The sequence below is a fragment of the Bos taurus genome, chromosome 1, assembly GCF_002263795.3.
Source record: "Bos taurus isolate L1 Dominette 01449 registration number 42190680 breed Hereford chromosome 1, ARS-UCD2.0, whole genome shotgun sequence".
In the NCBI taxonomy this organism is placed as follows: domain Eukaryota; kingdom Metazoa; phylum Chordata; class Mammalia; order Artiodactyla; family Bovidae; genus Bos; species Bos taurus.
In genome coordinates, this window is record NC_037328.1 from 44,675,211 (window position 1) to 44,697,194 (window position 21,984).

Consider the following 21,984-nt stretch of genomic DNA (forward strand, 5'->3'; position numbering starts at 1 on the left):
AAATGCTCATCAGTAGGGAGATGTTTTCCACTGTAGACTTCCCTGGTGACTCAGACGGTAAAGCGTCTGCCTACAATTCGGGAGACCCGGGTTCGATCCGTGGGTCAGGAAGATCCCCTGGAGAAGGCAATGGCACCCCACTCCAGTACTCTTGCCTTGGAAAATCCCATGGACGGAGGATCCTGGTAGGCTACAGTTCATGGGGTTGCAAAGAGTCGGACACGACTCTTCACTTCACTTCACTTCCACTATACAGCTATATAACAGCTACTACCTATTGGCTTTAAAAAGAATGAAACAGATCTGTGTGTGCTATGAAAAGTTGTACCAGATACAGTGGCAACTGGAAAGATACATTGCAAACAATGTAATGGGAATTAATCTTTTAGTCTTTTTTTCCCCCACATATGCTTATATGGAGGCAAAAGTTGAAGAAATAGACTTAAACTGCTGAGGTGAATGGGGTCACCAGAAACATTAACGTTCTTTATTATCTAATTTTATAAAATCTGATATATACAACTTTGGATTATATGTGGAATGAACAAAACTAAAATTTGTTCTTAAAAACCTATGTAATTAAAGGATATAAAAACAAAACAAAACTCCTATAATTTCAAAACAACTTCAAAAAGTGTATTAGACATATTTGAGTTGCATTAGCTGAAACATTATGCAAATAAAGAAAAAAAAAAGAAAAACCAACCTATGGTACATACCAATTGCTCAAAGGCAGCAGCTCTGTTTTGATAAAATGTGGAAAGGTCAACATTCTTCTCTGTAGGACACAAACTGATAGCCTCGGTATAGCACTGAATAGCTTGTTCATATTTTCCTGCTTTAAAATATTTGTTGCCTTTGTTCTTGGCTGCTTGGGCTCTATCAAGCGAGTTCTGAAATACAAGGAAACAATTATGAAACACTTATCAATACGCAGTAACAGATTCAGATCACAGTGACTACATGACACACTGAAGAAAAAAATGGAAGGGCAGAATGGGCGTTCACAATGCAAGCCACTCATATTTACATCTTCATGGGAGACAAGAGTCTTTAATAGGACTGCCAAATCAAAAATTTTATAAATCTTTAACTTGAAAAAGACACTTTCCCCCTCAAAAGGCTGTATTGCTTTAAGGTATACCACTTTCCCACCAAACTCTGCCAGCAAGAGTTTTCATATCCAGTCTAATGGGCATAAAACTGTGGTTCTCAATCAGGGATGATTTTCCTTCTAGGGTACATTTCACAATGCCTGACAACATTTTGGATTTTCACACCTAGGGGTTGGGGGAGATGCCCCCGGTATCTAGTAGGTAGATACTAGAATGCTGCTAACATTCTACGATGTACAGGGCAGCACCCCGCAACAACTTATCAGATCCAAAATGTCAATAGTGCTAAAGTTGCAAAACCCCAGTGTAACATAATATTCTGATATTATTTTAATTCACATTTTCTCCACTATAAATGAATTTGAAAATCTGTTCACATTTATTGGTTATTTGACTTTTTCATTCTGAAAACCATTTAATCACATGTATTGGTGTTTTTCAATTAGGTTGTTGGTCAACAGTGTAGAACAGATACTAGACACACTTTGCCGTCCTCATTACAACTGTTATCCCAAATCTATTATTTGCAAATGAATAAAATTTTGGCACTCCTATCTTTGTCTCAGTATCCGCTTCCTAGAGGACCCAATTCACATATTTCATGAGTTGGTAGTTAATAGCCACAGAGGACAGTTGCAAAAGCTTCAGTAAACATCTGGGAAGCATCTTTGTAGATAAATCCAGTTATTTAGGTTCAAGCTACTAGGTCCAAGAGCTCTGCGGCACGTCTTCACCCCAAACTTTGTCAACATCAAATATGTGATGTTTAACAAATATGTGATTATGAAAGAACCCATGTATTTCCAACAGGTAAACACTTACAAAGCAAAAGCAGAAGTAGATGCCCTCACAACGAACTCACAGAGCCCCTGTGAGTTCACCTTGCGAAGAGTAAGTTGCTTGGGACCTAAGGCATCTCAGTCATGAAGAGATGATGGGAGGAGAGTATGCTTTTATATCTGTTATCTTCTCCCTTACTCATGTTTTTTTTTTTTTGCTACTTTTTTCTTCCATTTACCTTTTGTTTCCCTTCTCCTTTAGTCTAAATGAAACTACAGTTAGTTTTTAAAAAGTATAGTGTGCAAAGAAAGATGTGTAGGGAACTCTAAGTTCAGAATATTAAACAGCTAGTTTAAGCTAGCTAGTGTCAATAAGTGAAGTGAAGTGAAAGTCGCTCTGCTGCTGCTGCTGCTGCTGCTGTGTCGCTTCAGTCATGTCCGACTCTGTACGACCCCACAGACGGCAGTCCATCAGGCTCCCCCGTCCCTGGGATTCTCCAGGCAAGAACACTGGAGTGGGTTGCCATTTCCTTCTCCAATGCATGAAAGTGAAAAGTGAAACTGAAGTCGCTCAGTCGTGTCCGACTCTTCACAACCCCAGGGACTGCAGCTCAGTCGTGTCCAACTCTTTGTGACCCCACGGACTATACAGTCCATGGAATTCTTCAGGCCAGAACACTGGAGTGGGTAGCCTTTTCCTTCTGCATGGAATCTTCCTAACCCAGGGATTGAACCCAGGTCTCCGGATTGCAGGCAGATTCTTTACCAGCTGAGCCACCAGGAAAGCCAATAAGAAACGTGCATATTTTAAAAAGAAGCAAATGGATGAAAGGAGTCGAATAAGACACAAAAAGAGTAATATATGAAATCTTCTACCTCTAAAGAGCCGTAACCATCTTGCAAAAGCTTTGACAGTAAAAAAATCCTTGGCACATTCATAATAGAAGACAACTAGGACTTTCTAATGTAGTTGTGGTTTCCAGTTGCTGGAAAATTGCACTTAAAGCGACCTCATCAACCTCCCATTCCACTAGAGAAACAGAAGTCACGCTGGACTAGGGCTGCATCATCCAGAAGAAGCGAGGAGCCCCTCCACCTGAAAGACCAGTGACAAACACACTATGTCTGTCTTCCAAGAAACCATATTGTCAAGAATTGCTAACATAAAGGAAAATTAATACCACAAAAGAGAGGCACCCTACTCATATTTAAAAAACTAGTATTTGAGGAAGCAGGATAAACAAAACAAACAGAAAATTTAACATCAGAGGAATGAGAGGTAACCACATTCATTTTAAAAAAGGCTGCTTTTAAAGAGCACCAATTAGACATCTTGAAAATTAAAAAGAATTATTATGATAAAAATAGGTGGACTGTATATTAGAATGGGCATAACTGGGGAGCAAACAAGCAGCAGGCAGAGGCAAGTGAATCTGCCAGAATGCAAGAAGAATAGAGGACAGGGAGATGAGAAGTTTGGAAAAAAGTTAGATATAAGGAGTATAAATCCCAAAGTTCCAACATCTATCTATGTTAGAAGGAAAGGCATAGAAAGGAGTGTCTTAAGAAAATATCAGAAAAATTCCTGACACACATTTTTAGATATATCATGGTGAAATTTCACAGTAAAAATCCTTAAAGTTTTCAGGTAGAAAAAAATTATATACACATACACACACACACATACAGATTACCTACAAAGAAAAAAAAACCAAACTGGGGTCAGACTATCACCGACATTATGTCTTAAAAAACAATGGAGCAACAACTTCAAAGTCCTGAAGAAAGATTATCTTGAACTTAAAATCTTATACGTAGCTAAATTAGCATTTAAGATTTAACACCAGAACAGAAACTGTGGTGTACAACTTCATTACCACTAAAAATGAACTCCAAAGTGGGGGAGATGATCAACAAAACAAAAAAGCAAGAAGGGGAGGATCACGGAAGAAACAAAAAGGTGGAGTAAATATGGCAAGAATCACCAAACACGTCAATAATAACAATAAATGTGAGCAGCTTAAATCTCCCTATTTAAAAAATAACTACATGCTACCTACAGGCATGAGCTAAAACAAAATGACAGGTCAAAAAAAAAAACATAAAAAAGTTACAGAATGCAAATTCTTGCAAAAAAGAAGGCAGTATCAGACAAAATACCATTCAAATGCCAGGGATGGAGCACAGAAGGGCAGTTTTATTGATAAAAGGTACAATCTACCAAGAAAACATGACTACAAAGTTTTATGTGCTCCAAAAAAACTTCAAAATAATGAAACTCAATTACTTTTGATGTTAAATACAACAAGATAAACATTATTTCAATTTCTTATAAAAAGTTTACAATGTTTCTAAGTCATTGAGAACATGGCTAATACACAGCCTAATACACTAGGGACTGCTGACATAGAAAGTAAGCTGCTATATTAAATGCCTGTGAGAAGTATGTTTGACTACTATTTTTACTAAAGATTTGAGGATTAAAAAAGAACTTTCTTGGGTCAGAGTAATGACTTTGTTTCATTAGCACAAACAGGCAATGAACTCTTTCCTGTTTATTGGAAGTTTAAGGCTACATACAGGATATCACACAGAATACCAGGAGAGGTAGTCATGTGAGTGCAGATAAGTTAAAAGAATGGAGAGAAATATGGAAAGGTATACAAGGCTTCCTCTCCTTAGAAAGATGGGTACTTCTTATTTTTATTTCAGCCAAGTCTTTTTTTTTTTTTAAGTCACTCAGTTGTGTCTGACTCTTTGTGACCCCACAGACTGTAGTCCGATGGAATTCTCCAGGCCAGAATACTGGACCGGGTAGCCTTTCCTTTCTCCAAGGGATCTTCCCAACCCAGGGATCGAACCCAGGTCTCCCACATTGTGGGCTGATTCTTTACCAGCTGAGCCACAAGGGAAGCCCAAGAATACTGGAGTGGGTAGCCCAGCCCTTCTCCAGGGGATTTTCCCAACTCAGGAATCAAACTGGGGTCTCCTGCATTGCAGGCAGATTCTTTACCAACTGAGCTATCAGGGAAGCCCTGATAGCAAAGTCAGCAAAGCTATTAGGGAAGCCCTGACAGCAAAGTCTAAATCAACCTAAAACCAACCAAGACATTTTGAACACAAACGTTCAAGAACACTTATGGACTGTTTACTTCTTTCACTTACCATTTCCCTCCATTTAGTCACGTTTTACAATAGATTCCCTTTAAAAATTATTATAGATTTTTTTGTCTCTTAGGGTCAAAATCAGAACCTGCTTAATTTCCTTTCCTTACTGTACTAGGAAAAAAAAATGATGCTCTGAATGACACTGAGTGGACAAGGATCAAATTACACAGGCAAATCACCAAACTGCAAATTTTCATCCACTGTCACTCCAGAAGGCAACCAAACCACATCTGGGAAGAGCAATGTCTCAGTGAACCTCACTATCACCTTCTGCTCACCACACTCCCTCCACAGCCACATTACTGTCTAACTGCTTCCCTTCATTAATAAAAATGAAGAGAAAGAATGCCATTACCACAGGGACAATACAGAAAAGCTAATTATTTTGGCCCAATGATAAAATTTAGAACAAAACATGAGCTTATCAATCAACACCAGCCTTCTACTATGTCATAGTAGATTAGTGAAACATAGAAACATAGTGATTATGAAACTTTACATAAAACTTTACATAGCTTTATGAAAGTAGCAATCAAGTCTGGAACACTTACCACATAAAAAACAATCTTTCAATATTTTATTGACCAATTGCTATTTTTATAAAAATCAAGTTTAAGATAAAAGATACCTAAAGATAATAATTAGACATTAATAATAGTAATTAGATCATAATTAGACATTATTTTCATAAGCTTTGAGGCCAATACCAGGCAGAAATTAAATTTATTGGAAGAAAAAATTTAAACTGGAAAATATACAACTACCCAATTCTTTATAATATAGGGGATTTTAATTCCAACTCCCAGGAATCCTTTGCACTGCTTTTCAGTTACTTTCTACCCAACTCCATCTACTTTCTCAAGTTATAATAAGAACCTTTAGAATTATCAATGATATAGATTTGGCAATAAGGAATCACTGTAAATTCTTAGCAAGTGTTTAAAAAACACTCTGGTGATCAGAAACATATAGTCATTGTAAAAAGAATGAGCTAGAATCAGGTACATTAATCCATGTGTAAGGAGATAGAATAGGTATAGCAATCACCACTTTATCTGCAGGAGATACATTCGAAGACTCCTGTCTCCAGTGACTGCCTGAAACTGCAAATAGTACCAAAGCCTACATATACATTTTTTTCCTACATACATGTATCAAGGATAAAGCTTAACTTATACATTAGGCACAATAAGAGATTCATAAGTAATAACAAAGTAGAACAATTACAATATGTTGTAATAAAAATTATGTGAATGTGGTCTTTTCTCAAAGTATCTCATTGTACAAATTTAATGCCCTTTCCATCTTAACACACTGTAGCTATATCTTCTGCAGTCTGTGTCAGCAAAACTAGCACAGCTTTCTCGTTCTTTCACAATTTCAGAAATAGATTTATTCTTCCCATATATCTTAGCAACCTCACCATATGATTATTTTTCCTTTCCTTATTAAGTCAAGAACATTCACCTTTTTACTGAAAAGAAGAACTTTAATGGCTTCTCTTTGGTATGTCCTAATTGCCAGCATCACTAATCTTGTGCTCTGGGCTATTAAGTAAAATACAGGTTACTAGTTCAACAGTCAATCTGACAGCTAACTGAATGCTAAGGGACAGGATGTGCTGGACAAAGGGATGATTCACATCCAGAGCAGGACCTACTCAGAATGGCATACAATTTAAAATTTATGAACTATTTACTTCTGGAATTTTCCATTTAACATTTTCAAATCATGGTTTACTGAGGTTAGTTGAAACTACAGAAAGCTAAAACAGTGGGTAAGAGGGAACTCATCACCATAATTACACATTTACATCCAGTTAGAATATACATGCAATGGCACCCGACTCCAGTACTCTTGCCTGGAAAACCCCATGGATGGAGGAGCCTGGTGGGCTGCAGTCCATGGGGTCACGAAGAGTCGGACACGACTGAGTGACTTCACTTTCACTTTTCACTTTCATGCATTGGAGAAGGAAATGGCAACCCACTCCAGTGTTCTTGCCTGGAGAATCCCAGGGACGAGGGAGGCTGGTGGGCTGCCGTCTGTGGGATCACACAGAGTTGGACACGACTGAAGTGACTTAGCAGCAGCAGCAGAATATACATGAGGTGGTTGCATACTGTTTCTTTTCAATGGTTTTATTCCCTTAAGTTTACCAAATTCCAGAGGCATATTTTAAAATTTGAATCCTAGCTTTACGAAAGTAGCAATCAAGTCTGAAACACTTACCACATAAGAAACAATCTTTCAATACTTTATTGACCAATTGCTACTTTTATAAAAAATCAAGTTTAAGATAAAAGATACCTAAAGATAACAAGAAAGTTCTTTTCTAGATTATGTCCTGAAATGTAAAAAATCTACATACAACCCCACCTACTAAATCATAATACAGAGAACTCTTTAAGAAGAATATACTTGTAAGGAGGGCTTCCCTGGTGGCTCAGATGGTAAAGAATCTGCCTGCAGGAGACCTGGGTTCAATCCCTGAGTTGGGAAAAATCCCCTGAAGAAGGAAATGGCTACCCATTCTAGTATTCCTGCCTGGAGAATTCCATGACAGAGGAACCAGATGGGCTACAGTCCATGGGGTTGTAAAGAATGACATGACTGAGTGACTTTCACTTGTAAGGATGCTACCTCTGCAGGATTATGGTTTGAGTTCATACAAAATCAAGAAATTTATAAAAAGAATGTCTAAATGAGGTTTAAGACTGTTAACACAAATTTCCCCAGGACAGAATACAAATGAAAAGCTGGAAATTTTGAAAAAGTATTCAATTTCTGTGAATTTTTAAAAAAAATGTCAAATAATGACACTTCACTGGTTCACTTACATCTTCCAAGTGCCAGTTCTGAAAAATGGCAAAGACAGAGCAAGTCCCAGTCTTCACAGATTCCTGAGTTTAGTAGCAATGACATGAATAAACAACTCTAGTACTAAGTGCTATGGAAGAGAAAAGTTCAGAGTGTGATGTAATCAATCACACAACAGAATGCTTAGGTATAAAAGGGTTTCAGAAAAGGTGAAATGGCCTATATATTGTGACTTGAAGGATAAAAAGGTAGACATAATGAACAGTGTTACAGAACATCCAAAGGCAAGAAACAAGAGGAAGTGCAAGAGATGGAGATAAGAGATAAGTGAGAACAAGACCACAGAGTCTTGAATCATGATGAATTTGAACTTATCTGTGAGCAATGACCAGAATACCACTTAACAGTTTTAAGCATGGAACTGTTAGGATTTACTCTATTAGTGACAAAACGGATTGGAGGAAGACAATAAAGAGAGTATCAGTTATTCAGTCAAGATATAATAGCAGTGGGAACGAAGAGTTGTCAGATACTTAAGAAGTAGAATGTTCTGGATATTTTTCTAGGTTGGATGTGGAGAACATGAAAAGAATACAGAGTTAGGGAAGATAGTTCACAAGTTTCTGGCTTGGAAAACTAGTTAGATGAACCACATTGATAAGGAATATTCTCAAGAGAATCTGATGTTAAACACTTAAAAGGTAATGAGGTGAAGATTTCCTGTAAATTTGGGTCTTAGGTCTTTTGAGGGGTCTGAGCTATAAACAAGAAATTAGGGGGTCATCATGTAAGTGTTAAGTGAAGCTTCTGGAGGGCAAATAAGCATCCAGTGACGGTACAGAGCATTAAGAAAGCCTGTGATAGAACCACAAAAAACTACAATCAGAGAACATAGTGTCTCAGCAACCAAAAGAAAAATCACAAAATTAAGAGACAATAATGTGAAATACTATGAAGGATCAAGGAAGATGAAGAGTGAAAGGTGTTCACTGGTCTTATGTCACTGGTGATCCTGATTTAAAAAAAAAAAAAAGATTAGAAACAGATCACTGGAGCTGGGGTAGGAATTATTTAATTTCAACCATGACTGATAACAGGTTATCAGTTTTTGACCTCTTTAATTAAAATGTTTACACACATCTCTCCCTTCCTATTTTAAAGGACTGACTTAGATTAGTGGTTCCTAAACATTTCACTCTTGTGCAACATTAAAAAAAAAAAAAAAAACTTGAACTGGTATAACTGCTTTTTTAAGTAATCAAATGACAACAAGTGGATAAAACACTACTTATAAAGTCAGTAGTAAATAAATGCACATTTTAAAAATTCACAAGTTGTTTGAAAAAAGAAATATGTAAGACATCTATCTGTACAGCCAGATACCATGGCTGGTGTATATCTGAATATGATGCTGCCCTGTGATAACTCAGGCCCAGAGACTGAGAAGTCCTGTGGATTAGAAGATTCACAAAGAACCTTACAAACTTTGAAAAATTTGTTAATTATCAAGTTTTCAAAATAAATTACTGAAACAAAATGGCACATCACGGTAGATTTTATAATGTCCCAAAGTGGAAAATGATTTAATACTTTACCTCTGTCTCACACTATCAACTGTAATTAGATGCCTTCCTTTGGTGAACTCCTGAAATCCCATTAATTAAACAAAAATATGAATTTTTTGCTTTACAAGTATTTGCTATCCCAGAAAAAGCCAATTTGGTATAGTTTGTTTGGACATGAGTATCACAAACCCAATAGACAGGAGCCCAGTAATTAGTTCAGTTTTACATTAAGGCAAACATAAGCCAACAAACAATAACCACTGATTTTCCATTCTGCTCACTGATACTGAGCCCTAAACTGACAATATTTGTCCATTCCTGCATTCCTTAAAAATTACAACTATTGATTAGGTAGAAAAGAATTGAGCATCAGGATTCTGCCAGTTTTCCCATCAGTTCAAACAAACGTTTTCTTATTTACAAAGCCCACTGAGGTAGACAATTTAAAGGTGCTATTCAAATATAAAACAATTTCTCCAACCACAGATAATAATAAATTACCATTTGTGGTCAAATAGTCTAATAATAACTCTAAGGACCAGGCTATAAAAAAAAAAAGAACAAAGTTTTTCAATATACAATGATCATCATGAGTTGCAATACAAATTTCCATTAAAAAAATGGCAAAGACATTTTTACTGTTGCTTTACTAAAGTATCATCTAGTAATTCAAAGTAAGATTATAGGTACAACACCATAAAATCCACAAGAACAGTATGTGCAAGTGTTTTGCTCAGTTTTATTTTGGGTCAGAAGTAATCATTTTAAAGCAGTTCAAGTTATACAAAGAAGTCAATATTGAAGTCTAATTTTTAGCAGCAATGATGTGAACTAAAAAACTGTTCTGGTAAAACCACAAAACACCATGAAATTTAAAAATTAACACAGTGTTGACCTAGACAATGCTGAAACACTGGAAATGGGGCTTAAGGAAATCTAAAATCTGACAGTATGCTAAATTCTATCAAATGCCAAAAAGGTGAGGTGGAGTAGGTCATTTTTGAAACTGCAATATCAGAGCCTAGCTTTTTTAATAGAAACTATTTTTGGTGATTTGGAGGAGGGCATGGCAACCCACTCCAGTATTCTTGGCTGGAAAATCCCCATGGACAGAGGAGCCTGGAGAGCTACAGTCCATAAGGTCGAAGAGAGTCAGACAAACTGACACAACTTAGCACAGCACAGCACAAAGAACTCAGAACTTTTAGGTATTTTTTATTCATCCACTGTTCTTCCATGATTAAAAACAAATAAAATAGGAAATGGCCAGAGACTTTCAGAAACATCAAAACAAGACAAATGATGACTAATTCATGGTGCCATGATCACCACTCCCAGGGCTGAAATAAAAGAGATCTAATAGTTTAATTCTCTTCTCTTACAGGGATGACACCAACATCTGAGAGATAAAATGACTTTCCAAGGTAACTCTGCTGGAGACCCCAATATAAAACACACATACATCTCCTGGTTCTCACAGTCCATAGGTTTTTTCCAGCATAGTTGTACTGCATCTTTGCTATACTTTTTTTAAAAGCAGTATGTTACTCTCCCCTTAGAAAGATTATTTGGTTTTCTCAGGGCCTAGCACAATGCCTGATATATAGGATGCACTAAACTAAGGTAGTTTGCTTCCACATCAGAACTTCCTTTAAAATTGACTACTTATCAGGAGCTTCCCTGATAGCTCAGCTGGTAAAGAATTCGAATGCAATGCAGGAGACCCCAGTTCGATTCCTGGGTTGGGAAGATCCTCTGGAGAAGGGATAGGCTACCCAGTACTCTTGGGCTTCCCTTGTAGCTCAGCTGGTAAAGAATCAGCCCACAATGCGGGAGACCTGGGTTCCATCCCTGGGCTGGGAACATCCCCTGTAAAAGAGAAAGACTACCCACACTCCAGTATTCTGGCCCGAAGAATTCCAAGGACTGTACAGACCATGAAGTGGCAAAGAGTCAGACAGACTGACCAACTTTCACTCACTCACTTAATAAAAACATGTCTTCACTCTGGATAGTATAATATGGAAATAACTTGAAAATATATATATTTTCTGACCAGTTTCCTCTGAACTGATTCACTCTCTAACTGTAACTGCCCTTATACAATCTCAGACTCCGAAAAATCCTCCCCACCCCGCTCAGCTCACTCCTGTATTGTTAAATGCAGCCAGGCCAATTCCACTCCCTCCCACCTCCCCCAACAGCTGTCAGATACCAGAAGGATTTAATAGTTCCAACAAAACCATACAAAGCAATTTATCAGGCACTCCGAAGCTTGGCTTAACGTCAGAGAATCCGTATCATGCAGTCAGGCTTGGTCATGTTAAGTTTCCAGGTAAAATTAAAAAAAAAAATAAATTTAAGATGCTTCTAACCCAAGTTTAAGAACTCATTCCTACAGATGAAATAAATGTCTCTGAACACCATTTTACTCTTGTCCACCAAGTCACTGTATTTACTCCCCAACCCAGGGAGTCATTTGTTATTAAAAGATTATTACTGATTAAGTCCTAGGCCTTAGAAATGATCAAGGCAATTCATATCACAATGTACTGATCGTTAAGGGAATTTGGCTTCCTTCCCTAGTTAGAGACAATCATCGCATTAGCAAATGTCCCCTTACCCACAACGATAGAGATAAACGCTGTGTCACTGAGAAGAAAAGCATATATTTTTCTGAAACCAAAAGGAAACTGTCAACGAATGTTGCTAACCTGTGCCCTCGGGCTACTCCATTCCCTATAACGGCAGCCAGAACTGAGTTTCCCTAAACCCTTGCGCGGCCGCTTGGCAGCTTCCATCTGATGGGAAGCCCCCTGAGGGGCACAACCCCGTCAAGGAAAGGCTGCACCCGCCGGGTTCTACCTCCATGCCCGGGGCTGCTTCTCACCATTTCCAGGTGAGTACCGGGGCCATCGGGGTGTCCGCTGCCCGGGGCCGGACTGGCCCTGCCCTCCGGGGTCTTCCGTTCACTGTTGCGCTTCAGGCCGCCGGAGTCGCCTCGGGCCCCGGTCTCCCGGCGCCGCCGCTGCCGGCTCCATAGGTACAGAGCACCCGCTCCTAGCAGCAGGGGCGCCCCGACCGCCAGCGCCAGCTGCCATCTCGGCAGGCTCCCGGTGCCCGGGCCCGAAGTCGCACTGCCGCCGCCCATCCCACTCCCGGAACCGGGTCCAGCCGCTGAGACCATTGCCGCCTCCACAGGCTTAGAGGCGGCCATAACGAGTGTCCTCCGCCACCGCCTCCTTGCTGGTCGCGGGAGCCACAGTCACCAGGTAGCGTCCCAAGGAAAACGGGAGGGAGGTAGGGAAGGAAAGCAGTGAGCGAACAAGCACGCTAGGCAGCAAGAGCGGACGACAGAAAAGGGCCAGAGGTCACCGGAAGCCCAAGGCATGCCGGGCCAGACCTAGCTGTCCTTCTTTTCCTTTCTCAAAAAAGGGAGAGGGGGGCAGGGAGAAAAGAGGAGTGGAAAATCACTTCCGGGTCAAGGTAAACTGGGCGTGATCTGAACGTCCCAGGCAGTCCTTTTTCTTGCCTTTCGTACCGCTGCTGATTTTAAGACTAAATTCTGGGGTCCGGGGCCTCCGGTGATAGCCGATGCCGCTCTCTACGCCTTCAGTAAAGAAGGGCCGAGGGCCCTTTGAGCTAGCGAAGCGAAGGAAGGGCGCATAAACAGCGGGTTAAAGTGCTCGGGTGAGCAGAGGAAGCTTCAGGCTCTTAAGCTGCTCTAAGAATGGGCGGGAGTAACACAGGGGTTTTGAAGATTATTGGCTGGCAATATTGGTGGGCGGGGCGTAGGCCGAGCTGCCTAGTTCATTGGTGGAATTTGGACCCCTCGTTTTCTCGTTAACGCCACGTTGGCGCTGCTTAGAGCCCCGCGGCAGTTAGCTCGGCTGTCTATTCGCGTGTCCCGGGAAACCATCGGGTTGGAAGGACTTAAAAATGTAGGAGGAAAGCCAAAAGCTGAAGATAGCCCGATATTACCGGTCTTCTTAGCTCTTCCATGGCCAGATTTTAGTTTGGAAGAATTTGAGGTTATTGAGGGCAACGGCGGGTGGCAGAAATCAGACTCGGTGGAAATCTAGGTTGGCTCCAGTTGAAACAGCTTGAACGGGGTCCCTGCGACTCACCTTCTGCACCAGTTACGAGAGCGATGACGTCTGGGTGTTACGAGGTTCTCGAAGTGAGTGGGTAGAAATGAGAAGACCCAGAGTTCCCATCTTTCCTGTACGTATTTGTGTCATACCGGATTTCACTTGACACCCCAGCCCACACCTCGCTCTTTGGAGCCTCCGCGCCCTCCCCAGTGCTCTGATCCACCCACTGTCCTGCCATGTTCCAAGTAGAAATTTCAGCTTTATGTATCTAATAGCTTTGTCAAGTCCTGTCACCGTGTTCTGCACCAGATTTCTTAAAATACAAAAATTTTCCTTGCAAGAAGTTTAGAATTCAGAGTATTTGCAAGAATAAAAGACAAGTATTAATAGAAAATCAGAGTCCAGAACTATGGCTCTCCATTTCAGGTATACTGATCTGCAGACCCTCATAATAAAAATTTACAAACGAAGATTTTGCTTTTGGGTACAACCGAGGATTTTCGACACAGCGAAAATATGTATGTGCAGACTATAGCGGCTGCATAAAGATTGAAAGGAGATAATTTATTAAATGGTACCAAAATAGACTGAATGGCCTAATTTGAAAGTCAGGATAATTGCTTTTCTCTTGCTTCATATGGGTTCCTATTGGTACATTGCTTTCAGGCTGTAGAGTTCCTTAGCAACAGGCTAAAAAGATGAGCTAAAAATAATAGCAGTAGAATTGATCAAATAGTGATTGTTGCAGGCAATGACTTCTCTCACTTTCTGATTCCCAACCCCCAAAGGCAAATCTTTGGTCCCTTAATGTAATTTTTCCCTAGCCTTTTCAGAACAAAGTTAGACTCTTTCTTGAAATTTCAGTTTTTCTGCAGCCTCAGGGGATTGTAGAATGCTAGTAATTACAAATTATTGGTAGGAACTAAAACATTTAAAGTTTTTAAAGGAAACTGGTTTATAGTAATAGGCAGTGGATTGTTATAGTTGCAATCAAAAGTTACAAAAGTTACTGTGAAGTCTCCTTTCCCCTCCAAAGACAATGTTAAGACTTTCTTGAAACATTTTAAGTAGCTATTATTTATCTAAAGAGTTGGTTTTATTTTTAAGATTGGCATCAATAAATGAATTTGTCCTTGTTACTTTTTTACCTTGTTAAACATGTAATTTCGGCTCCCTAGGCTATTCATCTCTTTCCTCCCATTTTCTCCATTTCCTAATTGAATATAATGTGAAACTGAGTAAAAGTTGTCACTACCTTTGTGACCTCACTGAGCTGATGCATGCATTTCTAAGCTGTGAAATACTGAAAACAGGTTATACGTTAAAGATTTAATTAAATGGTATTTAAGGTAACTCCAGTACTCTTGCCTGGAAAATCCCATGGATGGAGGAGCCTGGAAGGCTGCAGTCCATGGGGTCGCTAAGAGTCCGACACGACTGAGCGACTTCACTTTCACTTTTCACTTTCATGCATTGGAGAAGGAAATGGCAACCCACTCCAGTGTTCTTGCCTGGAGAATCCCAGGGATGGGGGAGCCTGGTGGGCTGCTGTCCATGGGGTCGCACAGAGTCGGACATGACTGAATCGACTTAGCAGCAGTAGCAGCAGCAAGGTCTTTTTAGTGTTACGTTTGTTGCAAAATAGTAGACACTCAATGCTTAGTTCTCTGTTTCTCTAAATTTTAAAGGAGAGAAGTAAAAGAATTATGATTCATTTTTTAAAAATTGAAGTTTTATATATGTTAACAGATATTTTCTTGCTAGATTAAAGGAACTCAATAGACGAAACTCTCTTCACTTCTCTGGTCTGTGTCTGAGGAGGCATTTGAATGAGGCTGAACATCTAATAGCGTGGGATGCAAAACACTTGAGTTCTTAATCTAGATTTTAGGTGTGGCTGGACACCTGCTTTCTATATGATGTAACCAATGGATTAGATGATTCCTAAAGCTGCTTTTGGGCTTCCCTGGTGGCTCAGATGGTTAAGAATCTGCATGCAATGTGGGAGACCTGGGTTCAATCCCTGGGTTGAGAAGATCCCCTGGAGAAGGGAACAGCTACCCACTCCAATATTCTGGCCTGGAGAATTTGTTGGACAGAGGAGATTGGCAGGGCTATAGTCCATGGGGTCACAAAGAGTCCAACATGATGAGGCGACTTTCACTTTCAAAGCTTCTTTGGGGGCTTTCCTAGTGGCTCAGAGGTAAATAATTCTCCTGCATTGCAGGAGGTGTGGATTTGATTCTTGGGGTTGGGAAGGTCCCCTGGAGTAGGAAATGACAAGCCACTCCAGTATTCTTGCTGGGGAAAATCCCATGGACTCATGAACCTAGCAGGTTACAGTACATGGGGTCTCAAAAGACGGGGTAACAACTTAGTGACTAAACAACAAAACTTCTCATAGCTTTAACTTTGTATAATTCTATCCTTTCAATTGTCATTGCCACATGAAAGGCTTTTTGATTGGTAAAGTTAGTGGATAGCTGGTTGATTGGTTGATGGCCAGGCCTTCTAATGAGACCACAAACATGCTTGTTTTAGGCATACATCTAGCCTGATTCTCTTTCAACTCTTGCTTAGGTTTCCATTCTTTGTTTTTCTCCACTGAAAAATTACTTGAAAGAACTGTTTATGCTTGTTACCTTAACCTATTTATCACTCATTTCATCCAAAATCTCTTATAAGCAGTTTGTAACTTTATTACTAGTCTGAAACTGCTTTAGAGGTCACAAGTTATTGTTTTTAGTTTTCATATGCTTTTACTGGATACTATGGGTCATTCTCTATTTGAAATGTTGTTTTCCCTGGCTTTCAGGAGAGTCAGTTCAGTTTAGTCACTGAGTTCTGTCCAGTACTTTGCGACTCCACGGACTGGAGCACACCAGGCTTCCCTGTCTATCACCAATTCCTGAAGCTTGCTCAAACTCATGTCCATTGCGTCGGTGATGCCATCCGGCCATCTCATCCTCTGTCATCCCCTTCTTCTCCTGCCTTCAATCTTTCCCAGCATCAGGGTCGTTTCCAATAAGTCTGTTCTTCACATCAGGTGGCCAAAGTATTGGAGCTTCAGCTTCAGCATCAGTCCTTCCAATGAATATTCAGGACTGATTTCCTTTAGGATTGACTGGTTGGATCTCCTTGCAATCCAAGGGACTCTCAAGAGTCTTCTCCAACACCACACTTCAAAAGCATCAATTCTTCAGCGCTCAGCTTTCTTTATAGTCCAACTCTCACATCCATACATGACTACTGGAAAAACCATGCTTTAACTAGATGGACCTTAGTTGGAAAAATAATGTCTCTGCTTTTTAATATGCTGTCTAGGTTGGTCTCTTCATAAGACTAACTCCTCTTTCTTTTACTGACAAACCTCTAGATACATATTGCCCAATAAAACTTTCTGTGATGTTGCAAATGTTTTCTATCTCTGATATCCAATATGGTAGCCATTTGATGTATTTAGTACAACTAACTAAATTTTTCATTTTAATTTAATTTGATTTGAGTATCTTCATGTGGTTAAGAGTGCCAACTATGAACAGCACACCTATAGATCTTCCTCAAGTATGAGAATCCATAAAAATATATCCTCTTCTTTATCTGCATGAGTAACCTATGTACATCTCATTGCTTCAACTTCACAGGTTATCTGCATATAATCTCTATCTACACATTTTCTGATATGACTTATCTCTTCACCTCTCAGTTCAGTTCAGTCACTCAGTTGTGTCTGACTCTTTGCAACCCCATGAATCGCAGCACGCCAGGCCTCCCTGTCCATCACCAACTCCCGGAGTTCACTCAGACTCACGTCCATCGAGTCAGTGATGCCATCCAGCCATCTCATCCTCTGTCGTCCCCTTCTCCTCCTGCCCCCAATCCTTCCCAGCATCAGAGTCTTTTCCAATGAGTCAACTCTTCGCGTGACGTGGCCAAAGTACTGGAATTTCAGCTTTAGCATCATTTCTTCCAAAGAAATCCCAGGGCTGATCTCCTTCAGAATGGACTTGTTGGATCTCCTTGCAGTCCAAGGGACTCTTTTCCAACACCACAGTTCAAAAGCATCAATTCTTTGGCACTCAGCCTTCTTCACAGTCCAACTCTCACATCCATACATGACCACAGGAAAAACCATAGCCTTGACTAGATGGACCTTTGTTGGCAAAGTAATGTCTCTGCTTTTCAATATGCTATCTAGGTTGGTCATAACTTTCCTTCCAAGGAGTAAGCGTCTTTTAATTTCATGGCTGCAGTCACCATCTGCAGTGATTTTGGAGCCCAAGAAAATAAAGTCTGACACTGTTTCCATTGTTTCCCCATCTATTTCCCATGAAGTGATGGGACCGGATGCCATGATCTTCGTTTTCTGAGTGTTGAGCTCTAAGCCAACTTTTTCACTCTCCACTTTCACTTTCATCGAGAGGCTTTTGAGTTCCTCTTCACTTTCTGCCATAAGGGTGGTGTCGTCTGCATATCTGAGGTTATTGATACTTCTCCCGGCAATCTTGATTCCAGCTTGTGTTTCTTAAAGTCCAGCGTTTCTCATGATGTACTCTGCATATAAGTTAAATAAGCAGGGTGACAATATACAGCCTTGACATATTCCTTTTCCTATTTGGAACCAGTCTGTTGTTCCATGTCCAGTTCTAACTGTTGCTTCCTGACCTGCATACAGATTTCTCAAGAGGCAGGTCAGGTGGTCTGGTATTCCCATCTCTTTCAGAATTTTCCACAGTTTATTGTGATCCACACAGTCAAAGGCTTTGGCATAGTCAATAAAGCAGAAGTAGGTGTTTTTCTGGAACTCTCTTGCTTTTTCCATGATCCAGCGGATGTTGGCAATTTGATCTCTGGTTCCTCTGCCTTTTCTAAAACCAGCTTGAATATCAGGAAGTTCACGGTTCACATATTGCTGAAGCCTGGCTTGGAGAATTTTGAGCATTACTTTACTAGCGTGTGAGATGAGTGCAATTGTGTGGTAGTTGCCCTGTAATTTCCTACTGTTTATTGAACAGCTTTGCCTGGATGTCTCATTTTTTAAAAAATGTAACACATTCTCTTTGCTCCTCATTCTCTTCCTTTACGTAATCCTTTTTTTCCTCATAACATCTCTATTGCCTTATTGGTTACTCATGCTTGAAACCTTAGACATTTTTGAACCTTTCTTTTTTCCAACCTATCTACCCAAGTACAAGTAAATGTACCAATATACACTTGCGCATGCATGCTCAGTCACTCAGTTGTGTCTGACTCTTTGCCACCCCGGTCCCTGGTGGGACTGTTAGCCCGCCAGGCTCTTCTGTCCATGGCCTTTTCCAGGCAAGATTACTGGAGTGGGTTGCCATTTCCAATATACACATCAGTCAGTCAGTCAGTTCAGTCACTCAGTCGTGTTTGAGTCTTTGCAACCCCATGAATCGCAGCACGCCAGGCCTCCCTGTCCATCACCAACTCCCGGAGTTCACTCAGACTCACGTCCATCGAGTCAGTGATGCCATCCAGCCATCTCATCCTCTGTCGTCCCCTTCTCCTCCTGCCCCCAATCCTTCCCAGCATCAGAGTCTTTTCCAATGAGTCAACTCTTCGCGTGACGTGGCCAAAGTACTGGAATTTCAGCTTTAGCATCATTCCTTCCAAAGAAATCCCAGGGCTGATCTCCTTCAGAATGGACTTGTTGGATCTCCTTGCAGTCCAAGGGACTCTTTTCCAACACCACAGTTCAAAAGCATCAATTCTTTGGCACTCAGCCTTCTTCACAGTCCAACTCTCACATCCATACATGACCACAGGAAAAACCATAGCCTTGACTAGATGGACCTTTGTTGGCAAAGTAATGTCTCTGCTTTTCAATATGCTATCTAGGTTGGTCATAACTTTCCTTCCAAGGAGTAAGCGTCTTTTAATTTCATGGTTGCAGTCACCATCTGCAGTGATTTTGGAGCCCAAGAAAATAAAGTCTGACACTGTTTCCATTGTTTCCCCATCTATTTCCCATGAAGTGATGGGACCGGATGCCATGATCTTCGTTTTCTGAGTGTTGAGCTCTAAGCCAACTTTTTCACTCTCCACTTTCACTTTCATTGAGAGGCTTTTGAGTTCCTCTTCACTTTCTGCCATAAGGGTGGTGTCATCTGCATATCTGAGGTTATTGATACTTCTCCCGGCAATCTTGATTCCAGCTTGTGTTTCTTAAAGTCCAGCGTTTCTCATGATGTACTCTGCATATAAGTTAAATAAGCAGGGTGACAATATACAGCCTTGACATATTCCTTTTCCTATTTGGAACCAGTCTGTTGTTCCATGTCCAGTTCTAACTGTTGCTTCCTGACCTGCATACAGATTTCTCAAGAGGCAGGTCAGGTGGTCTGGTATTCCCATCTCTTTCAGAATTTTCCACAGTTTATTGTGATCCACACAGTCAAAGGCTTTGGCATAGTCAATAAAGCAGAAGTAGATGTTTTTCTGGAACTCTCTTGCTTTTTCCATGATCCAGTGGATGTTGGCAATTTGATCTCTGGTTCCTCTGCCTTTTCTAAAACCAGCTTGAACATCTGGAAGTTCACGGTTCACATATAGCTGAAGCCTGGCTTGAAGAATTTTGAACATTACTTTACTAGTGTGTGAGATGAATGCAATTGTGCGGTAGTTTGAGCATTCTTTGGCATTGCCTTTTTTTGGGATTGGAATGAAAACTGATCCTTTATACACATACCTAAACATAAAATCAGCTGCTGAAGTCTTGCTGATTGTAATATCTTTTTGATTTTTTTTTCCTTTCCGTGCTCTTTGCCACTTCCAGTTCAAATATGTGAAGACACTTAAAAGTGTGTCTGACACATAGCAGATGCTTGATGAATAGTTTCTCCCCTTCTTCTTCCATTTGTTTTCCATCACCTTCATCTTTCCTGCGTGCTGTATTAGCTCCCTGTTTGCAGTACCTCTCCCATGTGCCACTTTGCAGCTTGATACTAGATTCTTCCTCCCAAAGTGTAACTCCAATTTCATTCTCTAGCTCTTAGACTTTCAGAATTGCTCCACTTCCTATAAATGTCTCTGCCTACCCCCACCTCCTTTCTCACACTTTTGTCTGTTTCCTTGGCCCACATTCTCAGCACAAGTGTTTGAAATTATTTAGGACATAAGCTCCATACCAGTAGAAACTGTTTATCTTTTACTTCCAGAGCCCCCAAAATAGTCCGTGTTAATGACTGATTTTATGCGTCAACCTGGCCACAAGGTGCCCAGGTATGTGGTCAAACATTATTCTGGGTGCTTCTGAGAGGGTTGGGTTTTTGGCTGTTGTTGGTGGTGATGAAATTAACATTTGAATCAGTCTTACTGAATGAAGCAGATTGCCTTCCCTAATCAGTTGAAGACCTGAATAGAAAAAAAGATTGACTTTTCCTTGTGCAAGAGGGAACTTCAGGGTTCCCTTGAGCTTGGACATTGATCTTTCCTGCTTTTGGACTTGCACTGAAGCATTGGCTCTTTTGGGGTCTTGAACTTGCCAGCTTTCACACTGGAATTTATACTGTCAGTTCTATTGGGTTTCTGGTTGTTGAGTGCTGATATTGGGACTTCTCAGCCTCTATAATTGCATGAATCTGTTCCTTTTTATAAATTTCTGGTTCTGTTTCTCTGGAGAGCCCCATGAAATACCTATATATTTTGGTTCTAGGGTAGAGTACTGCTGTAACAAATACCAAAAATGTGAAAGTGACTTTGGAATTGTGTGATGGGTAAAGGCTGAAAAAGTTTTGAGGCATGTGCTAGAAAAAAGCTGAGATTGCTATGAAGAAACTGTTGATAGATATGAGGACATTAAAGGTGTTTCTGGTGAGGGCTCAGAAAGAAAAGAGCCAAATAGGAGACAAAACTTCCACATGAATAGTCGTGGAATGTTGGTAGAAATATGAATGATAAAGGCCATTCCAGTAAGATCTCAAGTAGAAATGAGGGAAAGGTTATTAGAAATTGGAGCAAAGAGATCTTTCTTGTAAAGCGTCCAAAAAAACTTGGCTGAATTGTGTCCCAGTGTTTTCTAAAAATTAGAAGTGTGAGTGATGATTGGCTATTTAGCAGAGGAGATTTCTAAGCAAAGTATTGAAGGTGTGCTGTGGGTAGTCCTTACTATTTACAGTAAAATGTAAGAGAAGCAAGATGAATTGAAGAAGAAACTTTAAATAAAAAGGAACTAGGAGATTTGGAAAATTCTGAGCCTTCTGCAGAAAGAGAGAGAGAGAAAGCTTATTATGAAGAGAATACTAGGATGTGGCCGAAAGACTATTTGATGGATCATTAGTACAACTTACGGACTTAATTGTCAATATCAGTAGAAGCTAGGAATAGAAACAGGATTTTATTAGCAGAAACACTGCCAGCTGGAACTAAAGAGGACCTCCCAAAATAGGATGGAATGAAGAAGGCTGTTGTAGTTTGGGGC

The 21,984-nt window shown here is 40.2% G+C and overlaps 2 protein-coding genes across 19 annotated transcripts in view; one reads left to right on the forward strand and one right to left on the reverse strand.

The window, feature by feature from the left end:
• TOMM70 (translocase of outer mitochondrial membrane 70) overlaps positions 1-12,823 on the reverse strand; it is a 37,283-nt gene extending 24,460 nt beyond the window's left edge. The window contains exons 1-2 of one of the 3 annotated variants that reach the window (XM_010801012.3): positions 12,338-12,823; positions 720-893 (exon numbers count right to left, since the gene is read on the reverse strand). In XM_010801012.3, the coding sequence (XP_010799314.1) occupies positions 720-893; positions 12,338-12,664 (501 nt within the window). In that variant the 5' untranslated portion in view covers positions 12,665-12,823. Of the gene's footprint in view, positions 1-719; positions 894-12,161; positions 12,289-12,337 lie in introns of those variants that run through there. The other 2 variants (XM_059874633.1, NM_001075328.1) reach the window with 2 other exon arrangements.
• The window catches only part of LNP1 (leukemia NUP98 fusion partner 1), a 43,038-nt gene continuing 33,305 nt past the window's right edge, over positions 12,252-21,984 (forward strand). For 6 of the 16 annotated variants that reach the window (XM_059893115.1, XM_059893059.1, XM_005201210.5 and 3 more), the window contains exon 1: positions 13,290-13,671. Coding sequence is in view for 1 of the 16 variants with exons in the window: in XM_059893324.1 (XP_059749307.1) it covers positions 12,252-12,346 (95 nt within the window). In the remaining 15 variants the exon portion in view is untranslated. Of the gene's footprint in view, positions 12,347-13,289; positions 13,672-20,722; positions 20,787-21,984 lie in introns of those variants that run through there. The other 10 variants (XM_059893162.1, XM_059893092.1, XM_059893278.1 and 7 more) reach the window with 5 other exon arrangements.